Source organism: Aethalodelphis obliquidens, unplaced genomic scaffold, assembly GCF_003676395.1.
Source record: "Aethalodelphis obliquidens isolate GAN/ISIS:26980383/991018 unplaced genomic scaffold, ASM367639v1 scaffold6, whole genome shotgun sequence".
Classification (NCBI taxonomy): Eukaryota; Metazoa; Chordata; class Mammalia; order Artiodactyla; family Delphinidae; genus Aethalodelphis; species Aethalodelphis obliquidens.
In genome coordinates this window covers 4984239-5001477 of record NW_020837950.1, presented here as the reverse complement: position 1 = coordinate 5001477, position 17239 = coordinate 4984239, and the positions used below count along the sequence as shown (strand labels likewise).

The 17239-nt window shown below is 41.9% G+C and overlaps 1 protein-coding gene and 1 pseudogene across 7 annotated transcripts in view; both read right to left on the bottom strand.

Moving 5' to 3' along the window:
* Nucleotides 1-17239, bottom strand: part of TEC (tec protein tyrosine kinase) — a 144829-nt gene that overhangs the window by 118721 nt on the left and 8869 nt on the right. Inside the window, exon 1 of one of the 7 annotated variants that reach the window (XM_027103018.1) lies at nucleotides 11974-12181. The exons of the other annotated variants lie outside the window; for them this stretch is intronic. Coding sequence (XP_026958819.1) covers nucleotides 11974-12006 — 33 coding nt within the window. The 5' untranslated portion in view covers nucleotides 12007-12181. Of the gene's footprint in view, nucleotides 1-11973; nucleotides 12182-17239 lie in introns of those variants that run through there. 7 annotated transcript variants of the gene reach the window in all.
* On the bottom strand, nucleotides 3942-4540 carry LOC113618809 (60S ribosomal protein L9 pseudogene; annotated as a pseudogene).

Below are 17239 nucleotides of genomic sequence, written 5' to 3'. Positions count from 1 at the left end.
GGGAGAGAGGCCAAAAAAAAGAGGGGTGCCCCGGCAAGGGGAAAAAAAAAAAAAAAAAAAAAAAAAATGAGAACCAACTAAAAACAAACAAGGCTAAAAAAAAAAAAAAAAAAAAAAAAAGGAAAATAAGGATTGACAAGAATATGGAAAGACTGGAACCCTCAAATACTACTAATGTAAAGTGGTGCAGCCACTGTGAAAAACATTTCAGCAGTTCCTCAAAAGTTAAACACAGAGTTAAGCTATGACCCAGCATTTCCACTCTTAAGTATATACCCAAGAGAACTGAAAACATATATTCACACAAAAGCTTGTATACTAATGCTCATGGTGGTATTAGTCATAAGAGCCAAAAACTGGAAATGATCCAAATGCTCATACACTGATGAATGGTGATAGATATATATAGACATTTATTTATTTATTCTCTCTCTCTCTATATATATATATATCCATACAATGCAATGTTATTCCACCATAAAAAAGAATGAAGTACTGATACATCGTACAACATGACTGAACTTTGAAAACATTATACTAAGGAAAAGAAGCCAGGCACAAAAGGCCACATGCTGCATTGATTCCATTTATATGAAATGTCCAGAATAGGCAAATCAATAGAGAAAAAAAGTAGATTACTGTTTGGATGGGATGAAGGAAGAATGTGGGGGGCAGGGGAGAGAGTATAGGGTTCTTTTTTGAGTGATATAAATCTTCTGGAATTAGATAGTGGTGGTGGTTATACAACATTGTAAATATACTGACACTAAAACCCACAGTATTGTGCTCTTTAAAATGGTTCAAATGGTGGTTTTTATGTTACCTGAATTTATTCTCAATAAAAGAAATTTAAGCGAAAATACAGGCACAACATGTAAACAACATACAGATGAGAATTAAAAGTAAAAGGAGAAATTAGAAACCAAAAGGAAGGAATAAAACAGAGTGGAACCAAAGCTTATGTGGAGGTTGGTTCTCACATCAGCATGTACAGCAGAAACTGAATATAATCAAAATTAGCCTTGAACATTCCACAGAAGAAATGGCCATACTATCTCTGGATAAGTCCAACATAGCATCAGCAAAAATGTCCACTAGCACTGGAAGTTATATTAGTTAGCTTTTGATGAGAATGACCATCACCAAAAAACCCCACTCCATAACTACTAGCATAAAAACAATAAAAATGTATTATTGCTTCTGATTCTGTTGGGTGGGCAATTCGGGCCTGCATGTCTAGGACGGCCTCACTCACATTTCAAGCACTTGCAGGCTATCAGCCAGGACACCTCACTTCCCTTCCATGGGGTCTCTTCAACAGGACAACCTGGATTTATACATGTAGTTCTCAAGGTTCCAAGAGCAGTAAGAGAGACCAAGCCCCAATACACAACACATTTCACATCTCTGAATGATTTACCTTTGTTATTATCTCATCGGCCAAAGCAAGTCACATGGCCAAGCCCAGATTCAGAATTGGAGGTGATTCTTCAAGGTGGAGTACGTACGGGGAAAGGAATTATGGAGGACTTTTTGCAAACAATCTAACAATCTAGCAGAGAGAAAAACAGATTTTTGGTTATTTGATTTAGTATCAGATAAAGTATCAATAGTTGGTTTGAACTCAAGGGACAGTTTGTGTGAAAAACTTATCTTTAACCACTAAAATCACACTTGGCACTATGAGATGCTCATGGAAAAACCTTGGCAGACTAAGACAAGGGAGCGGGAGGTTCCTGCATCTCCCAGTGCACACACCCTCTGGGGCATATGTTCCCAGAGTAAAATGGTAAATAGAAGCACGGACACTCTTTAAATTGTTGCTTCTCTAAAAATAGAGCTACCATATGATTCAGCAATTCCACTGCTGGGCATATATCTGGAGAAATCGTAATTCGAAAAGACACATGCACCCCAATGCTCACTGCAGCACTATTTACAATAGCCAAGACACAGAAGCAACCTAAATGTCCATCGACAGAGGACTGGATAAAGAAGATATGGTACAGGGGCTTCCCTGGTGGCGCAGTAATTAAGAATCCATGTGCCAATGCAGGGGACACGGGTTTGAGCCCTGGTCTGGGAAGATCCCACATGACGCAGAGCAACTGAGCCCGTGCGCCACAACTACTAAGCCTGCGCTCTAGAGCCTGTGAGCCACAACTTCTGAGCCCGTGTGTCACAACTACTGAAGCCCACGTGCCTAGGGCCCGTGCTCCGCAACAAGGGAAGCCACTGCAATGAGAAGACCACGCACCGCAAGGAAGAGTAGCCCCCGCTCGCCACAACTAGAGAAAGCCCGCACGCAGCAACAAAGACCCAATGCAGCCAAAAATAAATTAATTAATTAAATGAATGAATTTATTTAAAAAAACAGAAGACGTGGTAAATATATACAATGGAATAGTACTCAGCCGTTAAAAAAAGAAAAATAATGCCATTTGCAGCAACATGGATGGACATAGAGATTATCATACTAAGTGAAGTAAGTCAGAAAAAGAAAGACAAATACCATATGCTATCACTTATATGCAGAATCTAAAATATGACACAAATGAACTTATCTATGAAACAGAAGCAGACTCACAGACTTTGAAAACAAACTTATGGTTACCAGGGGCTTCCCTGATGGCACAGTGGATGAGAGTCCCCCTGCCGATGCAGGGGACACGGGTTCGTGCCCCGGTCCAGGAAGATCCTACATACCGTGGAGCGGCTAGGCCCGTGAGCCATGGCCGCCGAGCCTGCGCGTCCGGAGTCTGTGCTCCGCAATGGGAGAGGCCACAACACTGAGAGGCCCGCGTACCGCAAAAAAAAAAAAAAACTTATAGTTACCAAGGGGAAAGGTGGGGGGGTAGATAAATTAGGAGGTTGGGATTAACATATACACACTACTATAAATAAAACATAATCAACAAGGACCTATAGCACAGGGAACTCTACTCAATATTCTGTAATAACCTATATGGGAAAAGAATATGAAAAGAATGGATATATGTATAACTGAATCACTCTGCTGTACACCTGAAACTAGCACAACATTGTAAATCAACTATACTCCAAAATAAAACAATAATTAAATTTTTAAAAAGTGGTCCAAGCTTTTAAAAAAATGTTGTTTCTTTCTCTCTTTTCTTTGTTAACTCATAGAGTTTAATTCCCCTAAGCTGAACGCACAGATGCTACAATGCTACTACACACTGATAATCAGAGCATTAAATTTTGAGCTTCTCAAAACCCAGGGAACAAAGGATAACATAATGCTTCACAGAATAATAATTTTTTATCATAAGATACACACCAGTTGATCAAAAGAAAAACTTTCCCTGTCATTAAATTCTAAGGACAAACTAGTTTATAGGATCATAAAGGAAAATGAAAGATGTTACATGATACATCTTCAACAGAAATTTGGGTAGAAATTATAAAAACATTCCTCACCTGGCTATTTCTTATATTAACACTTGATAACAGCTTAGTAAATAAAGCCTGATAAAAGCATTTCTCTCTGGGCTGAGCTAGACAGGTTTTCTTGTTAACTCAAGAAACAAGAGTACAGTACAGAATTAGGTAAATAGATATGATCCTTGGGCTACATCTGCTAAACACTATCTTCTATTTTTTTCCCCCAAATCAAAAGAGCTTTTATTGCATCTTTAAAATATCACAAACGAGGGGCTTCCCTGGTGGCGCAGTGGTTGGGAGTCCGCCTGCCGATGCAGGGGACGCGGGTTCGTGCCCCGGTCCAGGAGGATCCCACGTGCCGTGGAGCAGCTGGGCCCGTGAGCCATAGCCGCTGAGCCTGCGCGTCTGGAGCCTGTGCTCCGCGGCAGGAGGGGCCACAGCAGTGAGAGGCCCACGTACCGCAGGAAAAAAATATATATATATATCACAAACGAGTCCGAAAATCATTTGGCATCTTGCTGTTTCTATAGCCTGACCACTCAGATCTTATTCATCAGCCTGCTGAACTGTTCCTTTTTCAGAAACATAGATACCATCCAAAAATTTTCTGATATTCTTGTTTTTAACTGTTGTGGCTTGCTGAATCAAAGCAGCTGAATTTGACACAAGTTCAATGTTGTTTCCTTCAATAATCAACTCATCTTTCTGGGCTTGAGATACTGAGCAAGCAACGCCGGGCTTCATCCAAACCCTGCAGATGTATTTTTCACCCAAAAAATTTTGTATTTCAACAAGAGAACCATTCTCCTGAATAACAACATTGATGGGGAAGTGAGGAAGCACAGACCTCATCCAGTAACAGAAGCCCAGCGTAACACCGTTGATCATGTTCTGTACGTGACTACACGTCGTGCTAACAGTCGCCAGTTCCATTCTATTTCCCCACCATTTGTCAACCTGGAGCCTCTTCTTTTTCTTTCCAAGGAGACTGAGTTCTACACTAATGTGATTGAAGTCCCTCCACAGGGTGCCTCTAGGGCCCTTCACAAACTGTGCATCCCTTCAAAGTAATGACATTTCATGGAATGTCAACAGTCTGATGGCTGAGAATGGTCTTCATTCTCGCAGTAGATGCGGCAAAGAGTGTTAAACACTATCTTAAGTTCATTTTCAACAAAAGTTGAATGAAATTCAGTTTAAGACTTACTCTCCAATACGTGACAGAAATGTGAATATTACATTAATGATAAAATAATCAATATATTTGTTGTAAAAATGTTTGAAGGCTAATAGGTACCACCTTTCTGACAGGCCAAGTATTTTCAGATATACCCTCCTGAAAGACCTAATGTAACAAAAAACAGCAACAGTTCCAAAGATCTACAGCTTCACATTAGAAACATTTAAATTTTGAGATTCTGACTTCATCTGATTTACGTCTTGCTTCTTGACTTCATGATAGTTCTGCTAACTTTGAATTAACAGTCCTCAGACTGCTATATATAAGAATTACTAAGACCCTAGCAGATGTCCTTTTCAGTATTATTTCCACCAAATCAGAATGCTGTAAAAGGCAGAGTGGCGACAGATGTGGCTCTCAATTCACAATATGAATTGGATGAGTAGACGCCAATAATTTAAACGAGTGAAATAGCAAAGCAGATTCAAAGCAAGTGGACAAAAAATCTTCCAAGGCTGTAAAGGCACTCTAAGACAGGGTACTGCGTTTCTTCACACCGCCATCCTCATCCACCACACACAAAGCACAGACCCCAGGAAGGCTGATGAAAACAGTTGCTTCAATACCACCAAATGTACACTTGAACTTAAACAAAATACATTTAAAATTATCATTTATTAAATCTAGTTGCTTCACATTATACTTTCAAATTGAAGTAACAGTGGCTTAAAAAGCATAAAGGGCAAAACTTCTACCTCTCAGCTGGAATTCCAGAACACGTGCCTGATCTAGGAACTACTGAATTGATCAAAACATCAAGTCATACTGGTATAGGAACCTGGATGAGGAAGTGGCACGTTCATTCACATTCCCTTCTTAGCTCTGCTCAGGACCTGCCAAACTTGCTACCCATGTCAAAATCTAAGAAACTGAATTTATCAGCTTTTCTATCATTATAAGAAAAACTGAACACCACCAACAGAAAGAGAGTGGTTCCAAAGAGGTCTCTCCTCTACAACAGAAGCTGAATGAGCCCAATACAGAGGCATTCAGTCTGCCCAGTGTCACAACAGAATTCATATTCTTCCCTACCCTGGAGATGGCTGAAACTGTTCCAGTGGTAAATATACCTCTTTATTCCAAAATGAGAAATAAAACACAGCACCCAAGTACCCCTGAAGAAGGTAACACACTGACTAAGTTTATTCTAAATTCTCAATCCCATCCTCTCTTGCCATTTCAAACATTTCTGGTCTACAGTTTCCCCCTCTTCGGTGCACCTGTTCCTTCTCTACTAGATCATCCCCTTTGGTACAGCAGTGTCACTTACGTTCCCAAACATAAATCTTTGCCATGACCCACATTCACCTCCAGCTACCATATCACTTCTGAGTCCCTTTACAGCAAAAGCTCTTGAAAGACAGGATTAGGGTTGCTGTTCCTGCTTCTCAATTCATGTGCTTTCCTCAAACTGCTCCAGTTGGGCTTCTGTCTCCATCATTCTACTAAGACTGCGTTTGTCAAAGTCACCAAGAACAGCCTTGTTGCCAGACCCAATGGTCACTTCCCAGTTCTTGTCTCTCCCAACAGTGTTAAACACAGCTGACCATTCTCTCCTTGAAATGCTTAGATTCTCTTGGTTCTCTGGGACACCAGAGTTTCCTGGATTTTTCTCCAATCTTAGAGTCTGCACCTTCTCGGTCTCCTTTGCTGGCTTCTATTTTCCTGCTTTACTTCTAAACACTGGTGCGCACCAGGGCTCTATCCTGGGCTTGCTTTGCCTCTTCATCTATACCTCCTCCTCAGGGGCTGCTTCATCCCGTTGGATGGCTTGAAATACCATCTATAGGTTGATAACACTGAAAGCTACATCTTTAGCCCTGTCCCCAAGAACCTCAGATTTATATATTCAACTGCAAACCTGACATCTTTATTGGACTATCTAACAAGTATCTCAAACATAACATGGCTAAAACAGAGTGCTAGATAGTCCTCTAAAATTTGTTCTTTACCTAGTCTCTGCTATCTGAGTAAATGGCCTCACCATCTGCCCAGCTGCCCAGCCAAAAATCTAAGAGTTATCTTTGATTCACTCCTCTCTCTCATACCTCAATTCTAATCTATCAGCATGGTCTTCAGACTGTACCTCCAAAATATTCTAAACTTGAATATTCAAGTCTCTACTTCACTTTTCTCCCATTAATGCAGTAGATTGGTTGCACTAATGGCCCTGATTTTTCATGCCTCTCTGCATCTTTTCACACGTCTCTGTATCCTTGCTCTTTGGCAATGCCCTCCTATACTAACTGTGGATGTACTCTTGCAACTTGCCTTGACCAATGGGACAGTAGCAAATTTGACACAAGCTAAGGATTAAAACGCTGCTTACTCATTTCTACTTCCTTTTTGCTTCTCTGTGATCACCATGAGACTATGACTGGGCCAGCCTGAGAATAAGCCCAGGCTAGCCTACTAGAGGGATGTAACATAAACACACAGAGGAGAGCAAAGCTGTCCCAGCCATCTCAGCCGAGGCCATCCTAGATGGCTGACAGCCAGCTGGTCCTGCCAAACACATCAGGAAAACCAGGCAATATGGCAGAGCTACTACCTGACCGACAGCTGATCACAGACATGGGGAGGCTCAGTCAAGATCAGCTGAGCCCGGCCCAGAACGGCAGGACTACCCAACCATCCCACTGACTCGAGCAAAAATAAATCCTTATTCCTCTATGCCACTAAGTTTATGGGGATGTTTGTTGCATGGCATTACTGTGGCAATAACTGATACAGCCACCATCATCCCTTGTCAGGACTACTGTAGCATCCTCCTACTAGGTCTCACTATTTCCCTCCTTACCTTCTTATAATCCTTTCTCCATTCATCAGTCAACACAAACTTTTAAAAACATAAATCAGCTTATGTCCTCAGTCCTACTTAAACCCCCTAATGGCCTCCCTGCACTCAGACTGAACAACTCTTAACTTAGTACATCACCTACTTGTCCAACCTCATCTAGTACCACTCCCTCCCTGACCCACTATGCATCCACACCAGCCTTCTTCCTGTCCTTCACACACAGCAAACTCACAGCATGGGGAGGCCTTTGCAAATCATGTTCCCTCTACCTAGAAAATCACCCCACCTGTTCCCTCTTGCTCACTCTCTAACCAATAACTTCTTAAAACTCATATTTCAGCCTAAATGTCACTTTCGCTAAAAGGTCTTCCCTTGACCACACAATCTAAAATAGATAACCAGTCACTCTGGTTAAATTAAAATAGGGATTTTAATTTTCTGCATGATACTTATCACTATGTGACACTTTTATTGATTGTTTTTAATTGTGTGATCTCCCCACTGATTGTGAGTTCCACATGAGCAGGAACCTAGTCTGTGTATTCACCGCTGGATCCTCAGCTCCTAAAATAGTTCCTTCACATAGTAAGTACTCACTAAATACTTGAAGAATGCTACCTGACATGGAATAAATAAAAGATCCGATCCTTTCTGAGATCAGAGGGTTTTTTTTCATATTTATTTTATTTATTTTGTTGCGCCGGGTCTTGGTTGCAGCATGTGTGCTCCTTAGTTACGGCCGGTGGACTCCTTAGTTGCAGCCTGCAGGCTCCTTAGTTGTGGCATGGGAACTCTTAGTTGCGGCATGCATGTGGGATCTAGTTCCCTGACCAGGGATCAAACCCAGTCCCCCTGCATTGGGAGCGTGGAGTCTTAACCACTGCGCCACCAGGGAAGTCCCTGAGATCAGCTTTTTACAAAGAGAAAGAGCCAGGCAAGCTGAAATGGCAAGAGAAAAAAGACAGACTGATTCTGAGAGGAAATTTTAGAAGCAAAGAAAAAAATAAACTCACCTAATATAAAATGAAGTTAAGCGTGTGGACTCTAAAAACAGCCTAGAATGGAAGCCTGGCTCTGTTCCTTCCTAGCTGTGTAAACATGGATACACCACTCACCTCTCTGAGCTTGTCTCCTATTCTATAAAATGGGGTAATAATTACTACTTCACAGAGTTGTTGTAGAAATTAAATATATATAAAGTGCTTAGCACAGTACGTGAATCACAGTAATTACTCAACATTAGTGATGGCAATGACGGTGGTGCTGGTGGTGATGTCTCAATCAGCCCTGCTATTACTGATGAAACTGGCATAATCCACAGCACCTCACTCAACCTGTTAGTCTACCTAATTTTTCTTCAGTTTTCAGGCATTCCAAATTGTCCCTTCCCACCAAGAATGGAATGAGCGTAGGACCCAGAATCCGAAGAGCTGGGTTCTGGCTCTGGTTCTGCCACTAACTAGCTGGGTGACCTTGGGCAAGTCACCAACTTCCCAGACCTGAAAGTCACCTTGTCATCAGCTCTGTCCATCCCCAAAGCAGAAGGTGCAGGAAACATTCTGAGAAGAAGTGGAGGTACTGGCGTGATGCAGAGACAGGGATGCGGAGAGACAGGCTGGCAGATAATCGGCTCTGCTCCACTGCAGACCACAAAAAAGAGTATCTAAACACCTTACCTCAAAGCTTCCCAAGCTGTTCCAGAACCCTCGAAACCTGTTAGATTACACCAGACCATAACCTCACAAGGGCAGGGACGTGGGCTGATTTTATTCTCTACTGCAGGACCAGTGGCCAAATTATACTATCATAGTCTGTGTTTACTTCATGCTTGCTGAATAAACAAATATATTTGGGAAAATCTGGGTTAAACAATGTCAAACTGGTTCCTTGTGCGCATTTCTCAAAACCTTTAATACGTGAATAGGCTCTGTGAATCATACAGAATGCAGTATTTCCCACCCTTATTTGATCATAGAACTCATTCTACTTCCCTTGAACCTAATTAACCTGATTAACATCTCCCAGAGTTGTAGTGTTCTATAGAACAGTTTGAGAAACATCTTTAGCTTATTTATTTATACTTTTTTTAGCCATGGCTTGCAGGATCTTAGTTCCCCAACCAGGGACTGAACCTGGGCCCTTGGCAGTGAAAGTGCAGAATCCTAACCACTGGACCACCAGGGAATTCCCAAGCTTACATAATTTAAGTCATTTTTACCATCATGAAATAAACATCTTACTCTTTATACATAAGGTAATTGAAAGGCCAACTACTTTGATTCACATCTAGTATGCAGCTGTTTTCCCCCAGCATCCTACACTTTCAAATCACCTGTCACCAGGCAGGGCCTCAATCTCTCCCATCTCCTAAGCAGCAGACGTTCTGCCTCGTTTCTCTGCCCTGCTCCCTGCACCCTCATAACCAGTCTGCTCTGCAAATCCTCCCACCTTTTCTTCCACTATCCCTTCTCTCTTCATCCTCAGTCTTATTATGGACTTCCTTCAACTGCTTTAATTACTCCTCTTCTCCTTTTTATAATCAACCCGACAGAGTTTCAGTCTTGTAACTTACAATATCATCCTATGCCTGAAAACTTCAAAGTACTCCTCCCTTTAATAATAAAGGCTGGGCCTTCCCTGGTGGCGCAGTGGTTGAGAGTCTGCCTGCCGATGCAGGGGACACGGGTTCGTGCCCCGGTCCGGGAAGATCCCACATGCCGCGGAGCGGCTAGGCCTGTGAGCCACAGCCGCTGAGCCTGCGCGTCCGGAGCCTGTGCTCCGCAACGGGAGAGGCCGCAACAGTGAGAGGCCCGCGTACCGAAAAAATAAATAAGTAAATAAGTAAATAAATAATAATAATAAAGGCTGGTGGGGACCTCCCTGGTGGCGTGGTGGTTAAGAATCCGTCTGCCAATGCAGGGGACACAGGTTTGAGCCCTGGTCTGGGAAGATCCCACATGCCGTGGAGCAACTAAGCCTGTGCGCTACAACTACTGAGCCTGCACTCTAGAGCCTGTGAGCCACGACTACTGAAGCCTGCATGCCACAACTACTGAGCCCACACACCTAGAGCCTGTGCTCTGCAACAAGAGAAGCCACTGCAATGAGAAGCCCGCACACCACAACGAAGAGTAACCCCCACTCGCTGCAACTAGAGAAAGCCCGTGTGCAGCAACAAAGACCCATCATAGCCAAAAATAAAATAATTAATCTTTTAAAAAAATATAAATAAAAAATAATAAAGGCTGGTCCTTTGCTTGCATTCTCCACACTGGATCCTCCTTAGGGTTATTCCTTAATCTTAAGTACATATAATCATGTCAAATCCCATCTGGGTTCCCTCTTCCCATCCTACCATTTATTTCTAAGAGCTCAAGCAACTAAATGTTTTCACATTCCCATGCCTTTGTCTGAGTTGTTCTCTCTGTCTAGAAGAGCACCTGTTGAAATCCTACTCATTTTCTAAGGTCCTGATCATAGGTAATCTCTTTTATGAAGTCTCCCTTATATCCCACTCTGGCCACAATTAGCTACTCCTTTTAACTACCTCAAGGCTACTGCACAACTTACCACAGACACAGGAAGTTAGTTGTACATATGAATGCAGAGATGGCAGAGCTGGAAGAGAAGACCATGAACCAGGTGAGTCTATCAAGCAGAATGACCAAGAGGTTGGTGACAAAAGGAGAAACCAGAAGGGTATTTGCATGAATGGCTTGAACGCTAAAGGAGAGGGGGTTTTGGTAAGACCTGGAAGCAGCAAAGGGAAGCCACGAGAAGGCTACAGCAGGGAGAGCTGCAGAAACGGGAGTGTTTTCACTCTGTGAGACAGCTGGGGTGTGGGAATGTTGACTCACAATGGAACAATGCCCTCAGAGGGCCACCAGAAAGATTTGGGAAGGAAGCCAGGAGAAGGATGGAAGCTCAGAATCACAGGGCAGTTGAGAGTACATAAGTAGACAGCTGATCAGAAAGGCTGGGAGCCAAGGAAACTGGGGATAAGAGGCAATGCCTTAGCCTAAACTGGCTGAGATCCCAGACAGTGTCAGGGGCCAGATGAGTTAAGAAGTCAACAGTCTTTGATCAACATTCAAAAGTACGTTGATGAATAATTTTTCTAATGTCTGCAAAGAACAGATTTCCCTAGTGTTCCACTCATGGCACAATTCTTACCCCTGTGGGTTGGCTGTGCCAATGGGGGTAGCGGGTTGGGGGGAGTATCAGGGAGGGATTCGGTTGGGTGTGGTATCTCCCTTCACTAGGACAGGGCTCACAGACCAGAAAGGGAAGAAGCAAGCTGAACACGTAAAGAGTTTACAGGGATCAAAGATCTCCAGGCACGGGACAGACAACAGTAGGCACCAAGGCCCAAGATGTAGTGAGCTCGTCCAAAGGGTAGACAGAGAATGGCAATGGGGAATGCAAGACAAAAATATCTTCTGAAAAGTCTGTCTATTAGGCAGGGTTTTCAATTGCAAATAACTAGATTCAGGCACACAACAGCAGCAAAAGGAATGTATTAGCTCACATAACCAAGAAGTCCCGGAAGCTTCAGAAACATCTGAATCCTGGGGTTCAAATGATGCTGTCTGTGCTCTCACCACCACTCAGTGCTACTTCTCACTGCATGCCAGCCTCATTCATTCTGTCCTACTTCATATAACTTCCTCCATGTAGTGGAAAGATAGCCACGAGGAGGTCTAGGCTATATCACTCCAGCAGCCAAAAACTCCCGGAGGAAAAGAATGACTCCTCTCCTAAACTGGAGCAGAAAAGAAGCCTGACTGAGTAAGCCTGGGTCATGTGCTCACCCCTGAACCAATCACTTGGTCAGATGGACAAGGCACTTCTCAGATTGGCCAAAGCTGAGTCACATGACCATCCCTGGCATTGGTGTCAACCCCACCCAAACCACATGGATTGCAGACAGAGATGTTCCCCAGAGGAAGGAAGTCTGGGCAAACAAATAATAAGTCTACTATAGACAGTGTGGTCACTTGTCAGTCAGGCACCAGATACCAAAAAAGAAGCCCAGTCTTGCTGCTTAAGCACAGAAGGGCTTTGAAGTCAGACAGAACTGGTTTTAAACTTTAGCTTTGACACTTACTAGCTGGGTGACCTCAGGTAAATTACTTAATTTCTCAGCGCCTCAGTTTCCTCCTTATAAAATAGAATTGTACCTACCTTCTAGAGCTGTTTGGAAAGATTAAATGATATAATGCACATAAACTGCTAAGCACAATGCTTGACATAAAGTGATCAGTAAATGGTAGCTATTATTAGTAATAATAACAATCATGACAATTATTATTTAGAACAAGGGTGAGCTTGAAGAGTGAGCTGTGACTGAAAGAGAGAGCCAAGTCAGCACTTGGATAAATCATCCCTGGGTCAAGATTCATTAAGGGCAACTCAGGATACAATACAGGGGCCCTGAATGAACTCTAAGATGACAATTAAAATCAATAAATGTGTTGACCACCTACTACATGCCAGGCACTGAGGATACAATTATGAATAAGACACATGGCTCCAAGGTAACCTACCATGAAAAATGACTATGGCTTCATGACGTTATTTTGCGGGGAGGAGAAGTTGGCTGAAGCTGCTTCCTTACTTTCAGCCATAGGCTGTGGGCACTGGAAAAGTGCTGAGCGTACATAAGAATGATGCCTGGGGCCAACTGCTGGAATGCTAGGAAGGTATAAAAGGACTACAGTCACAGCCTCCCACCCTCAAAAAAAAATGCCTTTGCATGAACTAGGAAAAAGTGACTCTTCCTTTAGAAAGTTTACTTCCATCTTCCAAAAAACTGTCACAGTAAACAAATCTAGATCTTCCATGTGAATGACATATCCCAGAGTTTTGCAGTGTATAACCTGCACAACTGTACATGGTGGGCAGGGAATATGACATGGGGGCTGAGAGGGGTCAAGGGATAGGGTGGGGACGGAGAATCTGGGAGTCCCCAGGCCTTTGGAGACAGAGAATAACTTTTGCTATGGAGCTGCTCCATTCAATATGGTAGCCACTCACCACAAATAGCTATTAAGCATTTGATATGTGGCTAGTACAACTGAGGACTAATTTTTTTAAATTTTATTTCATTTTAATTAATTTTAATTTAAAATTTAAAACTGAAGTGGTATAAATACGTTTCCATTAACTTTGTTTGGTCCGACTACATTTTACTTTATCCACTGCAGTGCATAAGATATTCTATTGAATTGCATTGTATTGCATTGTATTGTACTATATTGTATTGCGCATATCAAGCTCCTGAGTTGTTTCTGGTATCTCATTAATAATTTTTATATGATTACATGGTGAAATTATAATATTTTTTAAATATTGGGCTACAGGACTTCCCTGGTGGCGCAGTGGTTGAGAGTCCGCCTGCCAATGCAGGGGACACGGGTTCGTGCCCCGGTCCAGGAGGATCCCACGTGCCGCGGAGCGGCTGGGCCCATGAGCCATGGCCGCTGAGCCTGCATGTCCAGAGCCTGTGCTCCGCAACGGGAGAGGCCACAACAGTGAGAGGCCCGTGTACCGCAAAAAAAAAAAAAAAAAAAAATATTGGGCTACACAAAAAATACTATTACGATTAATTTCACTTGTTGCATTTTGCTTTTTTTTAATGTGGCAACTAGAAACTTTTAAATTACATGTCTGGCTCACAGAATATTTCTATTCACCAGTGCTGCTCTAAAGACACCTTAGGATCTATAGTACTAAGAAGCATGGAATGATACCCAGAAGAACTGGTTGGTTTTGGTTTTGTTTGAAGCAGACCTTTACGTTTTCTTCTAGGTTGTCCAACTATGTTGACCAGGAAGGAAAATAACAGAAGGAGAGGGGAAGAGGGTAGTTCAGTGTGGATAGCTCAGGAGAGCTATCAGAGTACACTCTGGAGTCGGACTGTATTGTTCTGAACTCTGGCTCCACCATCTAACCAAATTCCCCTGAATCTCCCTGGGCTTCAGGCTCCTCACCCGTAAAATGCTTAAAATAATCTTGCCCACTTTATAGGGTTGTTGGGAGGATTAAATGAGATAATCCAATGTAAAGAGTTTAGCATGGAGCCTAGCACATTTATGTGCTCAACTAACTATTGGGGGCCACTGGGGCATTATTTGGGAATAAAGAAGGTGCAAATGAATGGTCTCCCTGTACCATGGATCTCAGGTTGCCATGGTATAAGAGGGCACACCCTGTCCACATGTCTCCTCAGCATTTATCTTTCTAGACCAAAGAGTTGGACAGGAGTCTACTTTACTCAATCCTCTATGCTTTGATTAATATGTTGGCTTTTTTCTAAGCGCATTATGTTTTTAAGGTACATTGATGAACTATCTCAGATGCTGAAGGATTATGAAAATGGGTAAGGTGGTATTTCTGAATTGTGTGTAACAACAGCTAAGATTTAACTAGCTTTTTTGTTCCAAATCCTACACTGAATCAATGTCTTCAGTTAAGAGGTTAAAGTAATATATGAATCTCTTTCTTGAGTAAAATCCAGAACGTCCATCTGCATGTACAGATGGATTCATTTTACCTAAATGCATTACCTCTTCCCTGCCATTTTGCATAAACTTGAGACCAGCAATTTGGCTTTTTAATGTCCCAAAAGGTTCCTGTTGACTGTAAACTTGGAGTTTACACTGTGTACTCCCTCTTCTACATGTTTTATTTTTAAAATACTAATAAATAGTTTACTCACGTTTGTAACCTGAGAAATGTCCATCTATGCTTAACCTTTGTTCTGTCTTCCAGTCCCCTCCCTATTCCTGACTTCTTTTTTTTTTGTGGTACGCGGGCCTCTCGCTGTTGTGGCCTCTCCCGTTGCGGAGCACAAGGTCCAGACGCGCAGGCCCAGCGGCCATGGTTCACGGGCCTAGCCGCTCCGCGGCATGTGGGATCTTCCCGGACCGGGGCACGAACCCGTGTCCCCTGCATTGGCAGGCGGACTCTCAACCACTGCGCCACCAGGGAAGCCCCTATTCCTGACTCTCAAAAACATTTCTCCCAGCCTCCCACTGACTCAATTTATTTAATCGCCTTTGTGTGGAGTCTTTTCAAAAACACTTGGAAAATCACAGTTTATCCCTAGCTTCCATAATCATTTAAAGTTCTTCAAGAACTCTAGTGAATTTGTCAAACATGATTCCTCCTTACAAAGGAGTAACCTATCCCCCCAAAAGGTTTTATCTGTTTAAAAACTGTAAAATCCACTTTCCCAACACATACACTTGTGCAGAATTTATTTTAGATTCCACTTGTTCCACAAAGTCCAAGAAAAATTCCACAGACATTACATTAAATCTACCGTCTGATTCTCAACAAGCCATTATCCTCTGTGAGGCTCACTTTTCTCATCTATAAAATGGGCATAATATAGATGCCCTTTGCTAAATAGAGCAAGCCATCTCATTACTCATGAATGTATATAAAACACTCTAGGAAAAGCTCAAAGTCCTTGACAAGCATTAGGCCATGAATCGTTCTGAAGTGGACTGTTAATTAGGTGTGTCATTATGCTTTGTTTAATAGATGGAAAACCTAAGGCATGGGAACACAATACCATTTAATAGCTAACTTAAAAATCCAGCCCAGGCTTTAAACATTAGTCAGAAAGATGTCAGGGGAAAAACCTGAATAGGAATTTCACTCTGCTCTAGTTCTTTATCAAGAACTACTACATTATTGCAAAATTCTCTCCAGTTACTGGTTGTCCTGCCCCTGCTACTTCCTCACGCAGTCCAGGAATGGGGAAATGGTGGGAGAGTTGGAATTCCCTACTGAACATATAATGCCTTCCCCCGCTTACAGAAATGGTCATGAACCCTGGACAAGGTACTAAGGGCAAATGTAGTTTCACAGATACCATAACAATTTTTCCATGTTTTGTTACTGACCCCTGGAAACTTTTCCTATCACACATCCAACAAAATAAAATGAGGCTATAGACATTTATCAAAAGAACACAGCCTCTGCAAATGAACCTGTCAGGTTACTCGGGCTTTATTATCTGAACTACAACTGGTCAGATACATGGCATGGTCTCAGTAACTCCAAATAAACCTTACGTCTTCACATAAAGGAGATACTGTGGATCCAAAAGATCAAAAAAGAGGTAATGGAAACTTTATATAACTTTATATAGCCAGTGAGTTTTTTCAAATTATTATTTTGTGTCCTTCTGACATTGATTAACAGAAACAAGAAATCCTTTAATCCCAGAGTGGTATTTTGAAAAATATTTCCCAAGGAAACAATCCCCAAAAGGGAAAAACATATAGCAACACTACTTACTTAAAAACAAAAACAAACAAACAAAAAAACATATGTCCAACAACTGGGGAGTGGTTCAAAATACCATTGTATATTAACATGAAAGACTGTCACCAAGCTATTAAAAATGGCAATTTTTCTTATAAGAAAATGTCTATTTGGTATATTGTTACCAAAGAACATTATGCCTGAGCTAATTATAACCTCAAAAAGTGTGTGTGTGTATATATGTGTGTGTGTATGTGTAATATGTGTATATATATATATACATATACACATATATATATTTATATAAAGATTATAAAATTTGGAGTTACATAAACGGTTGCACACAATGCTCCTTAGGTTAATTATCTTCTAGAAAGGTGCTAAAGATTTGTAGAAAGTCAAATGATGATAAAGATGATGGAGAGGGGGTTCACGAAGAGTCTCTCTGGAATAGTTCTGGGGTCATTTTTTTTTTTTTTTTTTTTTTTTTCCGGTACGCGGGCCTCTCACTGTTG